The 16,873-nt window shown below is 40.5% G+C and overlaps 2 protein-coding genes across 2 annotated transcripts; both read right to left on the bottom strand.

The window, feature by feature from the left end:
* Positions 1-12,924: 12,924 nt before the first annotated feature.
* On the bottom strand, positions 12,925-14,197 carry LOC112735551 (uncharacterized). The gene is made up of 2 exons (XM_025785081.1): positions 13,667-14,197; positions 12,925-13,500 (listed from the first exon to the last, which is right to left on the bottom strand). Exons 1-2 carry the CDS (start codon positions 14,195-14,197, stop codon positions 12,925-12,927), a joined length of 1,107 nt encoding a protein of 368 aa, XP_025640866.1.
* A 2,004-nt stretch (positions 14,198-16,201) lies between these two features.
* Positions 16,202-16,873, bottom strand: LOC112734067 (uncharacterized). The gene has a single exon (XM_025783254.3). It carries the CDS (start codon positions 16,809-16,811, stop codon positions 16,251-16,253), a length of 561 nt encoding a protein of 186 aa, XP_025639039.1. The 5' UTR covers positions 16,812-16,873; the 3' UTR covers positions 16,202-16,250.

Genomic DNA, 16,873 nt, shown 5'->3' with positions numbered 1-16,873 from the left:
TCAAAAACAGAATGAAAAAAAACTCCAATGGATCAGCTGGGATACAATGAGCAGAATTAAAGAGGAAGGTGGTATGGGGTTTAAAGATATCAAAGCGTTTAATCTGGCGATGCTGGCAAAACAAGGATAGAGACTAATGACTAAACAAAATTCTCTGTTTTATAAAGTCTTCAAAAGCAAATATTTTAGACTTACATCTTTTTTAGGAGCAAAACCAGGCCTGAGACCATCTTGGGCTTGGCAGAGCTTATTGGAAGGCAGAAAAGTACTGGAACAGGGTACTAAATGGAAAGTCACGACACAGGGTATAGTAAAATTCAAAGAAGATCCATGTTTTGGTAACTTACCTCCATTTCGAGTATAGGAAGAAGACTGCAGTGATAAAAATCTGATTTGGATAAGACAACTATTCAATGAGATAGGGGGTTGGAATACACAGCTCATTCATAGTAAGTTCAGTCCCAACATAGCACAACAAATCTGCCAAATGGACATTGAAGAAGGTGAAGATTCAGTCAGGTGGATAAAACATGATTCAGGTTAGTACAATGTTAGAACGGGATATGAAGTAGCTTACAAGTTTTTTCATAAGCCTATGGAAGATCTTCATGTCAGATTTCAAAGTAGACAACTATGGAGGAGCATCTGGGAGGTTCGATGCCAACCAAAAATCAAGGCATTTCTATGGAAACTTGCTCACGAAGGACTAGCAGTGAAGACAAATCTTCACAAGAGGATACCTCAGATCCCCAATTTATGCCAGCGATGTTCTTCACTACCAGAAACACACCTCCATGCTCTGATTTTCTGTCCGGGAGTTGTGCAAGTCTGGAATCAATCACCAGTAACAAGTGTGATTCCCAGAGATCCGACTATGGAACATTGGGAGTGGTGGTGTCAGTTGATGGAAGCGATGAGAAGAAGAGACTCAAAAGAAAAAATCAATCAAGTAAGTTACCTTCTATGGCAGATCTGGTTGTCCAGGAATGCTCACATTTTTTAAAATTGCAGAGTTGAGGTTGGAAAAATTCTGTCCCAAACTCTGACATTTGCAGAAGAATTTGGGCGACTTGAAAGGCATAGCAACTGAAACTAAAGAGGAGTGAATAGCTTGTTCTTTTTGTTTTAATCCCTACCTTTAGCTTGGTATTACTGTTTTTGAAAGTTTCCCAAATTTTTATTATTATATATGCTTATCCCTGTTTATGTGGGTATTGTAATTGAATCATTTGATTGCAATAAAGGTATTATCTTTGAAAAAAAAAAAAACAGTTGACCATTGTAAATTTGCAAATCAGTGCAACAAACTATACTGATCAATTTTTAAGGAATCGCCCCAAAAAAAGAAGATAATTTGATTTGATGTCAGATAATTAGGAAATTGTGTGAAAACTTATATTATATTAAAATATATATTTTTTAAATTAATAATGTGTGTTAAGTAAGGTGTGTGGTTGTTTCACCTTCCAAGAAAGTAGAGTGACAAAAAGAAGAGACAAAAAATTCAATGTTGGAATGGAAGCTTCATTGGTGGAATGAAAACATGGCAAACACGGCACGAGGAAATTTTTTTCTTCTTCTTCTTTTTTTCAAACTTAATTTGATTTATCCTTCTTTTTTTTGTCGACAGTTTTCATGGCAGAGGCCAAGGAAACAACGTAGCTTTGGAAGGTTGACCTTTCAATAATTTCAGTCTCACACACGTTGATGACTCATTTGAAAGGGAACACATTATTTATTGAAAGTGATGGTCACCAAACCGAAGATTTTTTAAATAAATATATTCCCAACGTTAAAATTAAACAATTTTTTTGAGTAGATTAAACAAATAATTAAAGAGGGGCAGTGTTATATCTTCTAATTAAAGCTCTTTACGAAACATATATAATGACAAGGGAAATTTAAAAACAAAAAACAGATATTTTAGTAGCAATATCATAATTTATAACCACTCATAAATTGCTATATCAGTTAGATATTTTATTGAGCAAAATTTCTAATTGTGTACCGTTTTCCTTATTAAAAATAAAAGTAACAATAATTTTTTAAAGAACTCACAGATTAGGATATTCAAATTCAAACCGATCTAAATTAAACCGTTCATCCAATCCAATTCAAACTGAAAATTGATTAAAACCGCACTAATTCGGATTTGATTGGATTTTATTTTTTGCAAACCGCTGGATCGAATCAGATTTTGGATCTACTTTTCACAACCGATCCAATTCAATCCAAACCACACAATGTGTTATAATAATATTATTTCATTATTATATTTATAATTATACTTATAACATATATAATTTGTTATACATTTTTATATTTTTTAAGTATTATTATTATTTAATTAATATTTTATGTTCAAAATGTGATTTATTTATTTATTTTAATTAACCTATAATTTTATTTCTATTGTTATGTTATCATTGGTTTTTTTAAGATATTGTTAAGACTTGATATGTCATTGTTGGTTATTTAAAATTTGATGTTGAGAGTTGATATATATTTAATTTTTTAATTTACAAAACTGCAAATCCAATCCAATCCAAATCGCTCGAAATTGGATCGGATCGGATCGGATTTTTTTAAAAAAATCATCCAATCTAAACCGCACCGCAAGTAAACATAGTGTTCGGATCGGATGAGTTTTTTATTCAAAATCGATCCAAACCGCACTGCGAACACTCCTATCACAGATATATATAGTACATACTCTTTTTCATCCCAAAAGAAGTACCCTTGGTTTTCTAATTTTAGAGAAGTCTTAGCTTATTATATCTATTCAATTACAAATATGACTTTTTATATATAAAAATACACATATTAAAAAATAATTAATTTAAAAAGACCATACATGAAAAATTTATATGTATACAATTTTATTATAAAAATAATACATGATAAAATTTAATAATATTATTTGATTTATGTAGTCGATCCTCTTTATTGAGATAAGTCTTTATTATTATTGTTATTAGAAAATTAATACTTTCCAAAAACCAGTATTTGATTTAGACCAATCTTACATTTTTTTTTCAATTAAGTAAATAGGAATTATTATAATTAGTAAACAGAAATACACTGCCGTTGACAAAATTATTAAGATATCCTTAAACTAATTAAAACACCTTATTGTATTATTGGACTTTTTTTTTAAAAAAAAAATGCATTATTAAACTGATGGGATATATTAATAAATCAGAAACTCTTGAAGTTTTTAATAATGTTGACCAATATTTAACCCGTATAAATATCAAATCCATCGTCTTTAATAAATAGATTTTATTAATTTATATAATTATATGTACAAATTTTAATAAATATAAGTATAAATTATATATTTTTATATATGAATCTTCTATAAATATAAATATAAATTATTATTAATTAAGTATCGATCTAATTAATAATATTTGTTGATCATATAATATTATTGAATAATAAATTATTATCGTTAAGTATGCACCAAAAACGGTTAGAGTTTGAAATTAATAATAGATCTACTGATCTAGGAAGGTGGAAACACAATTGTACTTCCAACAATATGGTCCATAAGTCATGTGCCCTGCCCAATACTGTTAATTTACATCCCAATTATTATGCATTATTACAATAATCTATCATAAACTTTGCATAATGATTACAACTACGATACTCGAATTAAAAAATGTTAGTCCTACTTTTCAGAAAACACGACAACGAGCACCCGGAAAATTCATTTACTCCAAAACACGAATATATATAATACGAAATGAATATACAGGAATTCAATATTATTCATAAGTTTTAAATGGAAATATATATCATACAATTAAATCATTTCGATTTCTATAAAAGCTAATATTATGAGAAATATGGTTGTTCTAAAATTTTAACAACACTTAAAAATATAATTAAAATTAAGATTATATTTTATTATTTAATAATATTTTTTAATTTGATCAAAATTTTACTTATTTATTTTTTTCTAATTTAAAAAATATTATCAAATAATAAAAAAACATAATCATAATTTTAATTACACTTTTAAGTATTACTAAAATTTCATAATCACTATATAACTAGTTAACTACTACAACGAAAACCATCATAACATTCATCTTATAACATTAGTAAATCCTAGCAACTTAGTAGATCCATCCTTGTTCTTGTTCAGATCCTGTTATTTTTAATATTTTATAAATTTAAATATTTAATTAAATGATATTACAAATAAAACATATTGACATACACTATGCATTAATCAATCCATAGGCTAACAACATCTCTTATCCATTACTAATTATTACAAGTTTCACATTACTCAAAGATAATTTCTAAAAATTATATAAATATAAAGAATCTCTCACGTTATGAGCTAACATTTAAAAGAGTTAATTGACTTAGGCCTACCCAATTTCAATTCTATCACTTATCAAAACAAGGACCGTGATCTCTTTGAAAATTCTTCTCTGATCTATATTGTTTCATTGCAGGAACTCTTCAATATACAACACTTCGGCTTATTTCAGTGAGATTCTAAAAAAAGATTTTTTTTTAAATTATCTTTTTTTTTTAAGATCTTATCGAAAAGTAAAAATAATTTTATGTTTGGATATCTCACGTAAGAAGATCTTTTTATTTATCAATTATGTTTAGATATAATAATATAAAAATATTTTTTATTTATTTATTACATGAAAAATATCTTTTATTTTAATAAAAAAAGATCTTTTAAAAAAATATGTAAATTACCGCTTTTCAAAAAAGATATTTTTTTTTATTTTTTCTAGAACTTTTACTTTTATTACTAGAAATTTGTCAAATACGTTAAAAAAAAATCACTAAAAAAATATTTTTTTATTAAAATAATAACACCCAAACAAACACTTAAAGACTAAAAAATTGCATATTCTGAGATATCTTCGATTGGGGCTCCCCTTGTGATAATATCAGTTTTAGCTTTTTAAGTAGACCTTTTATCACTCGAACACAAATTCATATTCATCAATAATAATATATCAATCTTCTTCTTCAATTCTCAATTCTCTTCAACTCTATTAATTCCGAAAATTATTGTATCAAAGGCCGGAAATGCAACGGTACATAGGTCCACGTATATCATTGTACTATATCTGAAGCATTTTGTCCACATATATACAAATTTCCGTGAGCCATGATGAACTAAGGGTCATCATCTATCAATAATTTCTCAAATAATTTAAAGGCAGAGAAGAATAATGTGAGATCCTCTCCCCCAAATATATTAACTTTAATTTACATAAATTATCACCACAAATTTAAACTTGATCTAATAATTCAATCTATCTCTCCTTTCTTTGAACTTAGAGTAAACTTCTTAAGTGATATGCCTATCAATTTTTTCACGTGAAAATTAATCCCTCAAGAAAAGATTGGTCTCTAATAATTTAAAATGCAAGACATTTTAGTATTATCCGTTAAGTAGCAGAAGTGGAACCTTGTTTCTCTTGTCATTATTATTAGAGAAATTTTGAGGTGTTATGAGAATAAGCCAAGTTTTCTTCTCTAATCAATTAAAACTAACCTCAAACTGATCAAATAAACGGGTATAATAACAAGAGTACTTATTAAATACTAATGTAAAACAATTATGTTATATGTATATCAAAATTAATTATCAAAGTGAATTATCAGTATAAAATATATGTTAAAATATAAATATACATTAAAAATAAATTAAACCATACATATATTTATACACAATATATTGGTGACTGATTTTAGTGTACAAATAATATTTTTAAATGTAAAATTACTTAAGACAATAAATATTTTAAGCTCTTAATTAATAATTTGAAATTCAAATTTAAGCTTGACTAATTAATTCAATTCATGGTATAATAATAGAAATTCACATGTTGTTTTTAAGTGAATCTTTACATGGTATATGACTCAAACGAGGCGTTTTATTGGGACCCAAAAAAGTTTACATTTCAGAACAATGAGTTTTTTATTTCTGTTCAATAGGTCAGTTACCGGACGGTTTAGGATTGCTTATCGGGTGTGAAGGTGGGTCCCAGCTTGGGCCTGGATCCTGAGAAGCGTGAGCGGCCGACTTTCTGAGTACTTTTGGAATTGAGGGGGTGCCACCTGCAAGGACACTTCGACGCTCAAGTCAGTGGGTGTGCAAGTGGCGGAGAGAAAAAGTTATGATGACGTACATGGGGGAGGGGTAGGACCATCCCCTTATATATTATGTCAGAGGTGGCCCCTCATGGACAAACCCACCTTCCGCGAAGTTTCCCCTGCTAGCTGTTGCCAGGTGAGCTGGCTTCCAGGAGGAAAGGTGTTCGGGTCCCCAGCGGGGCGCATGGTGCCCTGCTGAGCGGTCGCCCGGATCCGTCAAAGGCACGTGCCGGTCGGGTCGGCCAGGGGGCCGGCTGGGCTGGGCCGCAACAATGCCCCCAACGCGCCAGCTGGTGCTGCGAGCGCCGTAGGTGGCACGTTCAGTTTTCCATTACTTGCGGTGTCGGTTGGTTGGTTGCTTGTGACAGGGACGCGTCTCTTGGGTGCGTGGGCTTCTCCATTGCAGGGGTGCACTGCTTCTCGCCTCGTTTCTCACGCCGAGCATTTAATGCTCATAATGGGTAATTCAAAATCCCGCGCGCAATGATTGTTTTACCCCTGTCTTTCGTGCTTCTTCATGCGTCAGTTTTCTTTTCAGTTTCTTTCATTCAGTTTTCATCTGCTACCATCACATTTCTCCTGCGTTCTCCTTCTCCCTTCCGAATCTTTGGCTGTAATTCCTTGCCTCGCCCAAGTCTCTCTCAACTTTTTGGCTTCTTCAGATCAGGACGATCATCCTGGTAAGTTCCATCTCCCATTTTTCAATTGGCATAGCTTTATTTTGCCGTTCATGCTGCTTGTTTTTCTGTTTTGCTTCTGTATGCGTGTTGTTCTTCTGGATTGTATTGCCTGTTGAAGGACGTTAGTGTTAGGTAGGTGCATTTAGGGGGTTACCATTCCAAAATGTTGGTTTTTTAGGCTTTGCTTTGACTAAGTTTAGGATTAGCTTTACTGTAGATTTCTGATAGGCAGACTGTAGCTTTCTGGCATTGATGACGATCTCCCGGTCTCTTAGACTAACTGAGTGGTGCCCCCACTGTAGGTATGGCCCAGCGTCCTGTTGCATGGGCTCCCGTGGCAAGAGCGCCTTACGACCAGTACGCCTGGGTAACCTCAGACGTGAAGGATTCTCCTAATTAGATGGATCTAGAGGAGCTCACTGAGTTCCGACAAGCCGAGTATTTGTGTGGTGGGACCGACGAGGAGTCCCACTATGAGGTCTTTGTCCCTACCGCGCATGAGCGGATCTATCAACTAAACCTGCACGCCCCGAATTGCCGATTGGATCTGGTTTTATAAGGCAATGTTCACTCAAGTGGGAGTTCGCATCCCCTTTTCCCCCTTTCAAATGGCGCTGCTCAACCGGTGTGACGTAGCGTTGTCTTAGTTGCATCCAAACAGTTGGGTTTCGATCCGCTGTTTTGAGATGGTTTGTGAATTTCTGGAGCTGCCAGTTTCGGTTGAAGTCTTTTTGTTTCTATTTACTCTGACAAATCCCTCTTGGCGAAGAAGGGCTTTATGTCTTTCCGATCTGCCCAGGATTAGAGGATTTTTGGCTTGTTTAAGGACTCCTATCATGGGTTTAAAGATAAGTTTTTTAAGGTTCGTCCAATGGAGGGCCATCACCCGTTTTGGCTAACGTTGGAGGGCGTGCGCCGCATCCCGACTTATTGGAGTTTCGGGACGGGAGCCAACGCCTTTACCAAAGTGACGTACAAGGGGTTGTCCTCGGAGAATAAAAGGGTAGCCGACATCTTGTTGGCTGTATTTGGAAAGAATAACGTTAATCCCCATCTTCTTATGGGTGATCAGGATGTAGCTAGGAATTATATATGTGAGTAGTAGCTCTCTTTTTTTTTTTTGCGACTAACGAGCTTCTGTGTTCTGTACCAGTGTCGATGGCTGGCGAGCAAGTTGGCCTTGAAACTTTGTTTAACACTTTCCTAGCTGGCGACAGCGACGAGGAGCCGACCCTTGAAAGCCAGGCCGCTGAAAACCAAGAGGATCCTTCTCAGAATACCGTAGAGGCCGGAGCTCAGTCCCAACCTTCCCATGGTGAGACAGTCGGGACTGGTGGTGGCTCGGAATCTCAGCCGGAGGTCGAGGTGGAGAACCTGGACGTGATGATAGTGGACAATCCGAGGAAGAGGAAACCATCTTCTAGCCCGGAGGGAGTTCTTACTGTGATGGAGAAGAACTTCGATGCCGGAAACTTCATCGATTCCCAGCTACTCCCGGACATGGAGGACTTCTTCCTTGGTGGGGATCTTCCTGCTCAGGCGAGATGGATGTATTGCACGTTGCTCCGAGGAGCCGCCATAGCAAGGAAGGCAGAGTTTTCTCTGGCAGGGATGCATTCTTTGGAGCACAAACTTAACTCCTCTGTTCAAGCAAACACCAAATACAAAGCTGAAGTAGAATCACTTCGGGAGCAACTGGCCACCGCTAAGGAGCAACTGGCCACTGCTGAGGAGAAGGTTAAGACTTCTGATGCCGCCGTTGCGTGGCTTACCGAGAGGGAAATGACTCTGGAGCGTCAGCTCAATGCCGCTCAGGGCAAGGTAAAAGAGGTCGAAAAAGAGCGCGATAAAGCCCTGGCCTCAGCGACTGCGGCTAAAGAGGAGGCAACCAAACTAAAAGGAAAGTACAAGGAGACCGTGAAGCAAGGGAAGAATGCCATCTTGATGACTGAGGAGGTCCTCAAGGTTCAAGTGAAATTGTTGGCTGCCGACTTCGACACCTCAGCTGTTGGCGTCTTCAAGACCATCAAGGATGGCAAGATTGTCGACATCCCGAAGAAATGATTTGGTCTTGCCTTTGTACTTTATGCAATATGTAGATTTTTATATACTTTTTTGGCTAGCTTTACTGTCATTTCTTGGTGTATATGTAACAAAGTAGTTGTAGTGGACTCGATTGCCATTTTTTGGCATATATGTATCTAATTGCTCGTCTACCGTCATTGTTTCTTACCGTTTTACTGGTAGCTAATGTTTTTGTTTGGTAGTCGTTGGAGCCGATTTGTGGCTTTTAATATTTTGGGTTCCCGGGGTGATCAGTCCCGGGATGCCGTTTTGTTTTGCTTATTCAAGCGCGCAGAGAGTACGATGAGTCTTAAATAAGATCAACGAGGCATGATAAAGCCGATAATATAAATACGGGGTAAAAAGACAACATAAACAATAATAAAATTCAAATGAGCCCGTATACAGCAATACAAATCTTACTCGCCTAGTTGAACCGGTAGGACGTTTGCCCGCCTAGCATGCCTTGGCTGCTAGGGATAAAACCTCCTTAGGTTAACCGCGTTCCATGTCCTTGGTATTTCTTTGCCATCAAGCCGTTCCAGTTTGTAGGCGTCGTTGCCGAGCACTTCTTTCACTCTGTACGGGCCTTCCCAATTTGCCGCCAACTTTCCTTGCCCGAGTGTCAGTAACACGACATCGTTGCGTCACATGACCAGGTCGTCCCGCTCGAATTATCTTTTAAGTACTTTGGCATTGTAGCGTAGAGCCACTCTCTGCTTTAATGCCATTTCCGCCAAGTGGGCCATCTCCCTGGCTTCATCTACCAGGTCCTTTTCTATGGCTTCTTTGACTCCTCCCAGGAGCATCCGCAGGCTCAGTTCGCCGATTTCTACAGGTATTACTGCATCTACCCCATACGTGAGCCGGAAGGGGGTCTCTCCGGTGGATGATTGCTGGGTCGTGCGGTAGGACCAGAGGACCGATGCTAGCTCGTCCGCCCATGTCCCATTTTTCTGGTCGAGTCGCTTTTTGAGGCCCTGCATGATGACCTTGTTCGCCGCTTATACTTGTCCGTTAGTCTGGGGATGTTCAACTGAGGAGAACTTTTGCTGTATGCCCAGGCCGGCAAGGAATTCTCCGAATCTCTTATCAGTGAAACGGTCCCATTATCCGAGATGACAACTTCCGATATTCCAAACCTGGCTATTACCTATCTCCACATAAACTTTCGGCAGTTTGCCGAGGATATGCTAGCCAGCGGTTCGGCCTCTATCCACTTTGTATAATAATCAATGGCTACTATCAGGTATCTGACCTGCCCAGGTCCAACCGGGAAAGGGCCTAGTAAGTCGATTCCCCACTGCGAGAAAGGTCGGGAAACCATTAGTAGACTCAATTCAGTTGCTGGTGCCTTGTGGAAGTTGGCATTCTCTTGACATCTTTTGCACCTTCGAACGAATTCCTTAGAATCTGCCATCATAGAGGGCCAGTAGTAACCGGCTCTGACGAGCTTCCGGGCTAGGGCCTTGCCCCCGATGTGATGGCCGCAGCATCTTTCGTGGACTTCTCTAAGCACGTAATCCGTTTGCTCGGGACTCAGGCACTTCAACAAGGGTTGGCTAAGCCCCTTCTTAAACAACTGGCCTTGTATGATTGCATACTTCGCCGCTTCTTGCCTTATCGCCCTTGCCGCTTTCTCGTCACTGGGAAGTTTAGCCCTTTCAAAGAAATCAACGAGTGGACTCATCCAAGAGGGTTCTTCCTGAGTCAGATGCAAAGCCACTGCCGGTTCCTTTATTAAACCTTGGATGAGAGATCGGTTACCCATCCCTGGTTTTGTGCTCGCCAGTTTTGACAGGAGGTCCGCCCGTGTGTTTCTCTCTCTCGGGACGTGTTGGACCGTGACTTCTTCGAAATGCTTATTCAACTCTTTGACTTTCTCCAGATACCTCTGCAATAACGAATCTCTGGCTTGGTAGGTCCCATTGAACGGTGACGTCACGCCTTGAGAGTCACTACATACTTCCACCCTCGTAGCTCCGACCTCTTTTGCCAGGGTTAGGCCGCCCAGCAGGGCCTCGTACTCCGCTTGATTGTTTGACACCGAAAATTCAAACTTGACTGACTGTTCATACACAACACCAGTTGGATTTTCTAAAATGATTCCTGCTCCTCCGGACGTTTAGTTGGATGCTCTGTCCAGGTGGAGCCTCCACCGTGTGTTCGGAGTCCCGGTAGGATCGCCTGTGACCTCTACCAGGAAGTCAACCATGGATTGGACTTTGATCGCGTGCCTGGGTTCATACTGTAGGTCGTATTGGGAGAGTTCGATAGCCCAAATCATCATTCTACCCACCAGATCGGATTTTTGGAGCACCTGTCGGATCGCTTGATCTATCCTGACGATTATTTGGTGTCCCTGAAAGTACTACCGCAACCTTCGCGATGAGGTCAGGAGCGCATACGCCACCTTCTCCAGCTTGCTGTACCTTAGCTCTGCTCCTTGTAGCGCTTTACTTACGAAATATATCGGTTGCTGGGCTTTCCCCTCTTCTCGCACCAAGACCGCTGTCAATGCTTCGTCGATTACCGCCAAGTACAAGTACAGCGCTTCTCCATTCTTAGGCCTTGCGAGGACAGGTGGTGCCGAGATTATCTCCTTGAAGTGTTTAAAAGCTTCCTCACATGCCCGGGTCCACTCAAATGCAATCCCCTTCTTCATCAAGCTAAAGAAAGGCAGAGCTTTAGCCGCCGACGCACCGAGGAAATGGGATAGCGCGGTAAGTCTGCCCGCCAACCTTTGGACATCCTTCACGCTTCCCGGGCTCCTCATCTGTAGAATTGCTTCACACTTTTCCGGGTTGGCCTCTACTCCTCTTTGGGTTATCATGAACCCCAGGAATTTTCCGGCTTCGATGGCGAAGGCACACTTCAGAGGATTGAGCCTCATTCCATGTCGATGAAGAGAGGTGAAGACGGTTTCTAGGTCACTCAAAAGGTCCTCGGTTCTGGAAGTCTTGACCAGAATATCGTCTATGTATACCTCTACTGTCTTGCCAATGAGGTCTCTGAAGACCTTGTTCATCAGCCTTTGGTATGTGGCCCCTGCATTCTTCAGCCCGAACGGCATCACCTTGTAGCAGTATGTTCCTCCTGGCGTTATGAACGTCGTTTTCTCTTCATCTGGCCGGTGCATCGGTATCTGATTGTACCCAGAATAGGCATCCATGAAGCTCAGATACCGGTAACACGCCGCAGCGTCAACAAGAGCATCGATCTTGTGTAGGGGGAAGGAGTCCTTGGGACATGCTTTGTTAAGGTCAGAGTAATCCACACACATTCTCTATTTCCCGCTGGGCTTTTTAACTAGGACCACGTTCGACAACCAAGTCGAGTAGTCGAGTTCCCTAATGAAGCCCGCTTCTAGTAGGCTGGTCGTCTGTTTGGCCACCTCTTCTGTCCATTCTTGGGACATTTTTCTCCTCCTTTCGGCCACTGGCTTTGCTTCCGGTCTCACGGCTAGTTGGTGCGACATGAATTGAGGGTCTATACCCGACATGTCGGCCGGAGTCCAGGCAAACAAGTCGCCGTTGGCTCTGATCATCTCCATCAGAGGTTCTTTCAAGTCATGGGATAGATTTCTGTTTACAAAGGTAAACTTCTCGTCTGAGTCACCGACCTTGAACTTTTCGAGGTATCCCTCTGGCTCCGGCCTGGGTTTGTCATCGACTCTGGCGTCCAGGTCGGCGAGAAAGACACCGGATGCTTCTTTAGATTTGTTTCTCAGGAAAAGGCTGGTGTTGTCGCATGCAACCGCCGTCTCCAGGTTTCCCTTGACGGTCCCCACTGATCCATCATCAGCAACAAACTTCATTAGCAATAGCTTGGTGCAGATCACCGCCCCAAACTCGTTGATGGTCTTCCTTCCCAAGATGAGGTTGTAGGCCGTGGAGTCCCTTAAGACGACGAACTCCGCCATTAGCGACCTCTTCCCCCTGCCTCCGCCGATGGAGTCTGGGAGGGAAACTACGTCGTCTGGCTTGATGAAGTTATCGCCTAGGCCTACTACGCCGTGTTGGTGGCCCCTCAATTAGGTATCCCGTAGGCCCATAGCATCGAATACATTACGGAACATGATATTGGAGTCAGCCCCTGTGTCCACCAGGATTCGCTTTACCAGGCCGGTACCCACCCTGGCCGTGATGACCATCGGTGGGTTCTCCACAACCTCGTCAAACCATTGATCTTCGGGGCCAAATGATATCGAGGGTACCCTCCGGGAGGGCGGCGTGGAGCCAGAAGACATAGCCAAGACCTTGGCATCCTTCTTGCTAGCCGATTTTGATCTGGGAGGGACGTCCCTTCCGATCACCACATTTACCACACTGAGGCCACGCTCACTGTCCTCCTTGGGTTCCCGTCTTTGCCTTACGGCGCGGCTTTTGTCCTCGGTTGATTGATCCCTCCTCCTTGGTTCCCTTATTAGGTGGGAGAACTCGGCCAACTTTCCTTCTCGAATGGCCTGCTCCAGGGCGTCTTTCAGGTCAAAACAGTCTTGGGTCTTGTGGCCATAACCCTTGTGATAATCACAATAGAGGTTCTTGTTTCCTTCCGACCTGTCCTTAAGTTGTCGGGGCTTCGACAAGATGCCCTTGTCGGTGATCTGCTGATAGACCTCGACGATTGGTGAACTTCCCAACACGGGAAAAGGGTTTGAAAGTCTTGGCCGATCCTCCGTCTCTGGAGTGTTCCTTAGACCTTTCCCTGCTGCCGGATGGGCGGGCATTAGAGTATGCGGGTTGCCGTTTATTGGTTGCCACGACCTGACTTACTTCATCATTGATATATTCCCTGGCTACGTTCTGAATTTCCTGCATTGTCCAGACGGGCTTGGTGGTATGGTGTTTTCTGAAATCCTCATTTAGCATCCCGTTGGTTAAGCACAAACTGGCCACCGAATCGGTCAGGCCGTCAATCTCCAGGCTCTCATCATTGAATCTGTCAAGGTACTTCCTGGTTGGCTCGCCGGTTCGTTGAGTCACCCCTAGCAAATTAATCGGGTGTTTTGCTTTGGCGATACGCGTGGTGAACTGAGCCAAGAAGGCGCGACTGATGTCGGCAAACGTGGTTATGGAGCCCTGGAGAAGGGCATTAAACCAACGAATCACTGGCCTGGCTAAGGTTACCGAAAAAGCCTGGCACCTTACTTCGTCGCCTACCCCTTCCAGGTTCATCCTGGCCTCGAAGGCCGTTAGATGTTCCTGGGGATCTTGAGTACCGTCGTACCTCATATCTGTCGGCTTATCAAAGTGCTTCGGCAGTCGTACTCCGAGGATCGAGTGGTGGAAAGGGGTCGCCCCCATGACCACCAGTTGTTGGGTTCTCCTCGGTCTCTCCCTGCTGTGCTCTCGGTTAGGCCGGCTTCTCCTCGCCCTTTCTCGGCGGTGTTCTTGTTGTGGTCGGCTCCTTCTCACCCTTTCTCGGCGGTGTTCTTGTTGTAGTCGGCTCCTTCTTCTTTGTTCTCTGTCGCTTTCCCAGTCTTCCTCTTCGGTATCTCTTGTTGGTGATCGGGTGTAGACCAGGGGGTCTCATCGTCTCCTTGGCGCCTCTCTGCTTTCCTGGCTCTCTGATTCTGTCCAGGGGCTCGGAGTGCGCCTGGAGTGACTTCTTCGGAGGCTCCTTTCTCCTCTTTGAGTGGATCGGGAAGGCTCTTGGCTAGGAGTAAGCTGACGACTTTCACGGTTGGCTACTTCTCGCTCTAAGTTCTGCACCCTATGGCGCAGCTCTTGTATTATTCTGGCGCTGTCACTGCATGTTCCTCCAAAGGGTCGTCCCTCGGGTTGGTGCGGGGGGGACCTGGTACCCTCGCGAGTGGGAGCTCTGGCGACTACCCTACTGTCTCTGGGATCCATTCCCTCCCCGCGGGGCCCGACTCCGCCGTCAGCTCCCCCAGGAACCAAAACAAAGTCCATACCGGCTAAGTCCCCACAAACGGCGCCAATGTTTGGTAGGTCGGTTACCGGACGGTTTAGGGTTGCTTGTCGGGTCCCAGCCTGGGCCTGGATCCTGAGAAGCGTGAGCGGCCGACTTTCTGAGTACTTCTGGAATTGAGGGGGGTACCACCTGTAAGGACACTCCAACGCTCAAGTCAGTGGGTGTGCAAGTGGCGGAGAGAAAAAGTTATAATGACGTACATGGGGGGAGGGGTATGACCCTCCCCTTATATACTGTGTCAGAGGTGGGTCCCTCATGGACAGACCCACCTTCCGTGAAGTTTCCCCTGCTAGTTGTTGCCAGGTGAACTGGCTTCCAAGAGGAAAGGTGTTCGGGTCCCCAGCCGGGCGCGTGGTGCCCCGCTGAGCGGTCGCCCGAATCTGTCAAAGACGCGTGCCGGTCGGGTCGGTCAGGGGGCTAGCTAGGTTGGGCCGCAACAATTTCTTATACATATTGACCGCTAATATTGAGAGTGGATTTCCTAATGTTATATTTTTGTTATGTGTATAATTTTTTTATCATTTATTTAAAGGTAGTAATGATACACCAAAAAATGAGATTTAAAAAAGATTTTAAGAGATCAATATTTCTAATAAACAATAAAAAAAAAGTTATTGTTAACTTAAATATAAAATAAGGGAACCACTAAAATAAAGACGCCTAAAACGTCTTTTTTTTAAAGATGTTTTTCAGTAATTAAAATTTAATATATATAATCCATTAAATCATGTTATTTTTATCAAAATTAGGCTAGACAAATTTATTTAACCGAAAAAATGGTGAATCAAATCTTGAACTGGTCTAAATTAATATTATTTTTTTATAAAAAATGACTATAATATTCTTATTATAGAAAATGATTAAAATACTCTTATTATATATATATATATATTAATTTTAAAAATTCTAAATCCTAATCCTACGATAGAAAAATAAAAAGACTAAAATTTAGGATTCTCAAAATTAATATATATATAATAGAAGTCATTTTCTATAGTAGGGTATTGTAGACATTTTTTATAAAAAATAATATTAATTTAGACCAATTCAAGATTTGATTTATTATTTTTTTGTCAAATCAATTTGTCTAACCTAATTTTAACAAAAATAACACGATTTAATCAATTATATATTAAATTTTAATTATTAAAAAACATATTTGTAAAAAGACATTTTCGTAATACTTAAAAAGAATATTGATTACTTAACATTTTTTTTTTCCGATATAATTAAGAAGCAACGTCATGTTCCACCACTGTCAAGTTCTTTGGAAAAAAAAATGGGAGGGAGATAAAATTAAAAAAAAAAAGGGGGGGGCCTTCTTTGTGTTTTCACAAATTTGATGCATCAATAATAATAATTAAACACAACAATAACAATAATATTTTTCATTTTCTACCACACCCGAAGGAGATGAGAGTGTTACAGAAAGAGTTGATCAGAATGCAAGAAAGCATAGTAGTTAGCAGTCTCATCTTCATGCTCCCATAATAATAACCCATCATCATCACCGCATAATATTGATGATGATGATGATGAAAACATGTTGTTGTCGTCGTCTCCATTATTATATTCACCAAAATCCTCCACCGAAGATGACGACCCTGCAGCTTCCTGTAATTCAGGCCCACCACCACTGTTTGGAATCCCAAGCTCGTCATCAGAAGCTTCCAGAAGGTGTCTCATCACACTCTCAACTCTATCATCTTCTTCTAGAGTAGTTGTAGTAATATTATTATCATTATTATTGTTATTGTTACTGTTATTATGTTGAGAGGGAGAAGCAGTGATTTCGTGTTGGAGAGTTGTGATGAGAGGAGAGAGGTCTTGTTGTGAGGAATCATAATCTACTAATAATTCATCTGATTCAAGAACAGAGAGTATGTGATTATATGGCTTGTGCCTCTTTGATGAATCTGTTGTTATTATTACATCTTCTTCTTCTTCTTCTCTTGGCCTCTTTGATAGCAAGGTATTTTCCATTTGGAGAATAATAATAATAAGAAGAAGAAGAAGAAGAAGAAATTATATGAAAAGAGAGAAGT

This window comes from Arachis hypogaea, chromosome 3 (assembly GCF_003086295.3).
Source record: "Arachis hypogaea cultivar Tifrunner chromosome 3, arahy.Tifrunner.gnm2.J5K5, whole genome shotgun sequence".
Taxonomy (NCBI): Eukaryota; Viridiplantae; Streptophyta; class Magnoliopsida; order Fabales; family Fabaceae; genus Arachis; species Arachis hypogaea.
The sequence above is the reverse complement of the archived record's forward strand: the minus strand, read 5'-3'. Positions and strand labels throughout refer to the sequence as shown.

Bases quoted from the DNA above. Each gene is read 5' to 3' on its own strand.
- LOC112735551 (XM_025785081.1), bottom strand. From the start codon at position 14,197: ATGGGGGCGACCCCTTTCCACCACTCGATCCTCGGAGTACGACTGCCG. The intron at 13,501-13,666 runs GTAAGTCAGGTC...GAGGTCTATCAG, and splicing joins GGGAATATATCAATGATGAA to CAGATCACCGACAAGGGCAT.
- LOC112734067 (XM_025783254.3), bottom strand. From the start codon at position 16,811: ATGGAAAATACCTTGCTATCAAAGAGGCCAAGAGAAGAAGAAGAAGAA.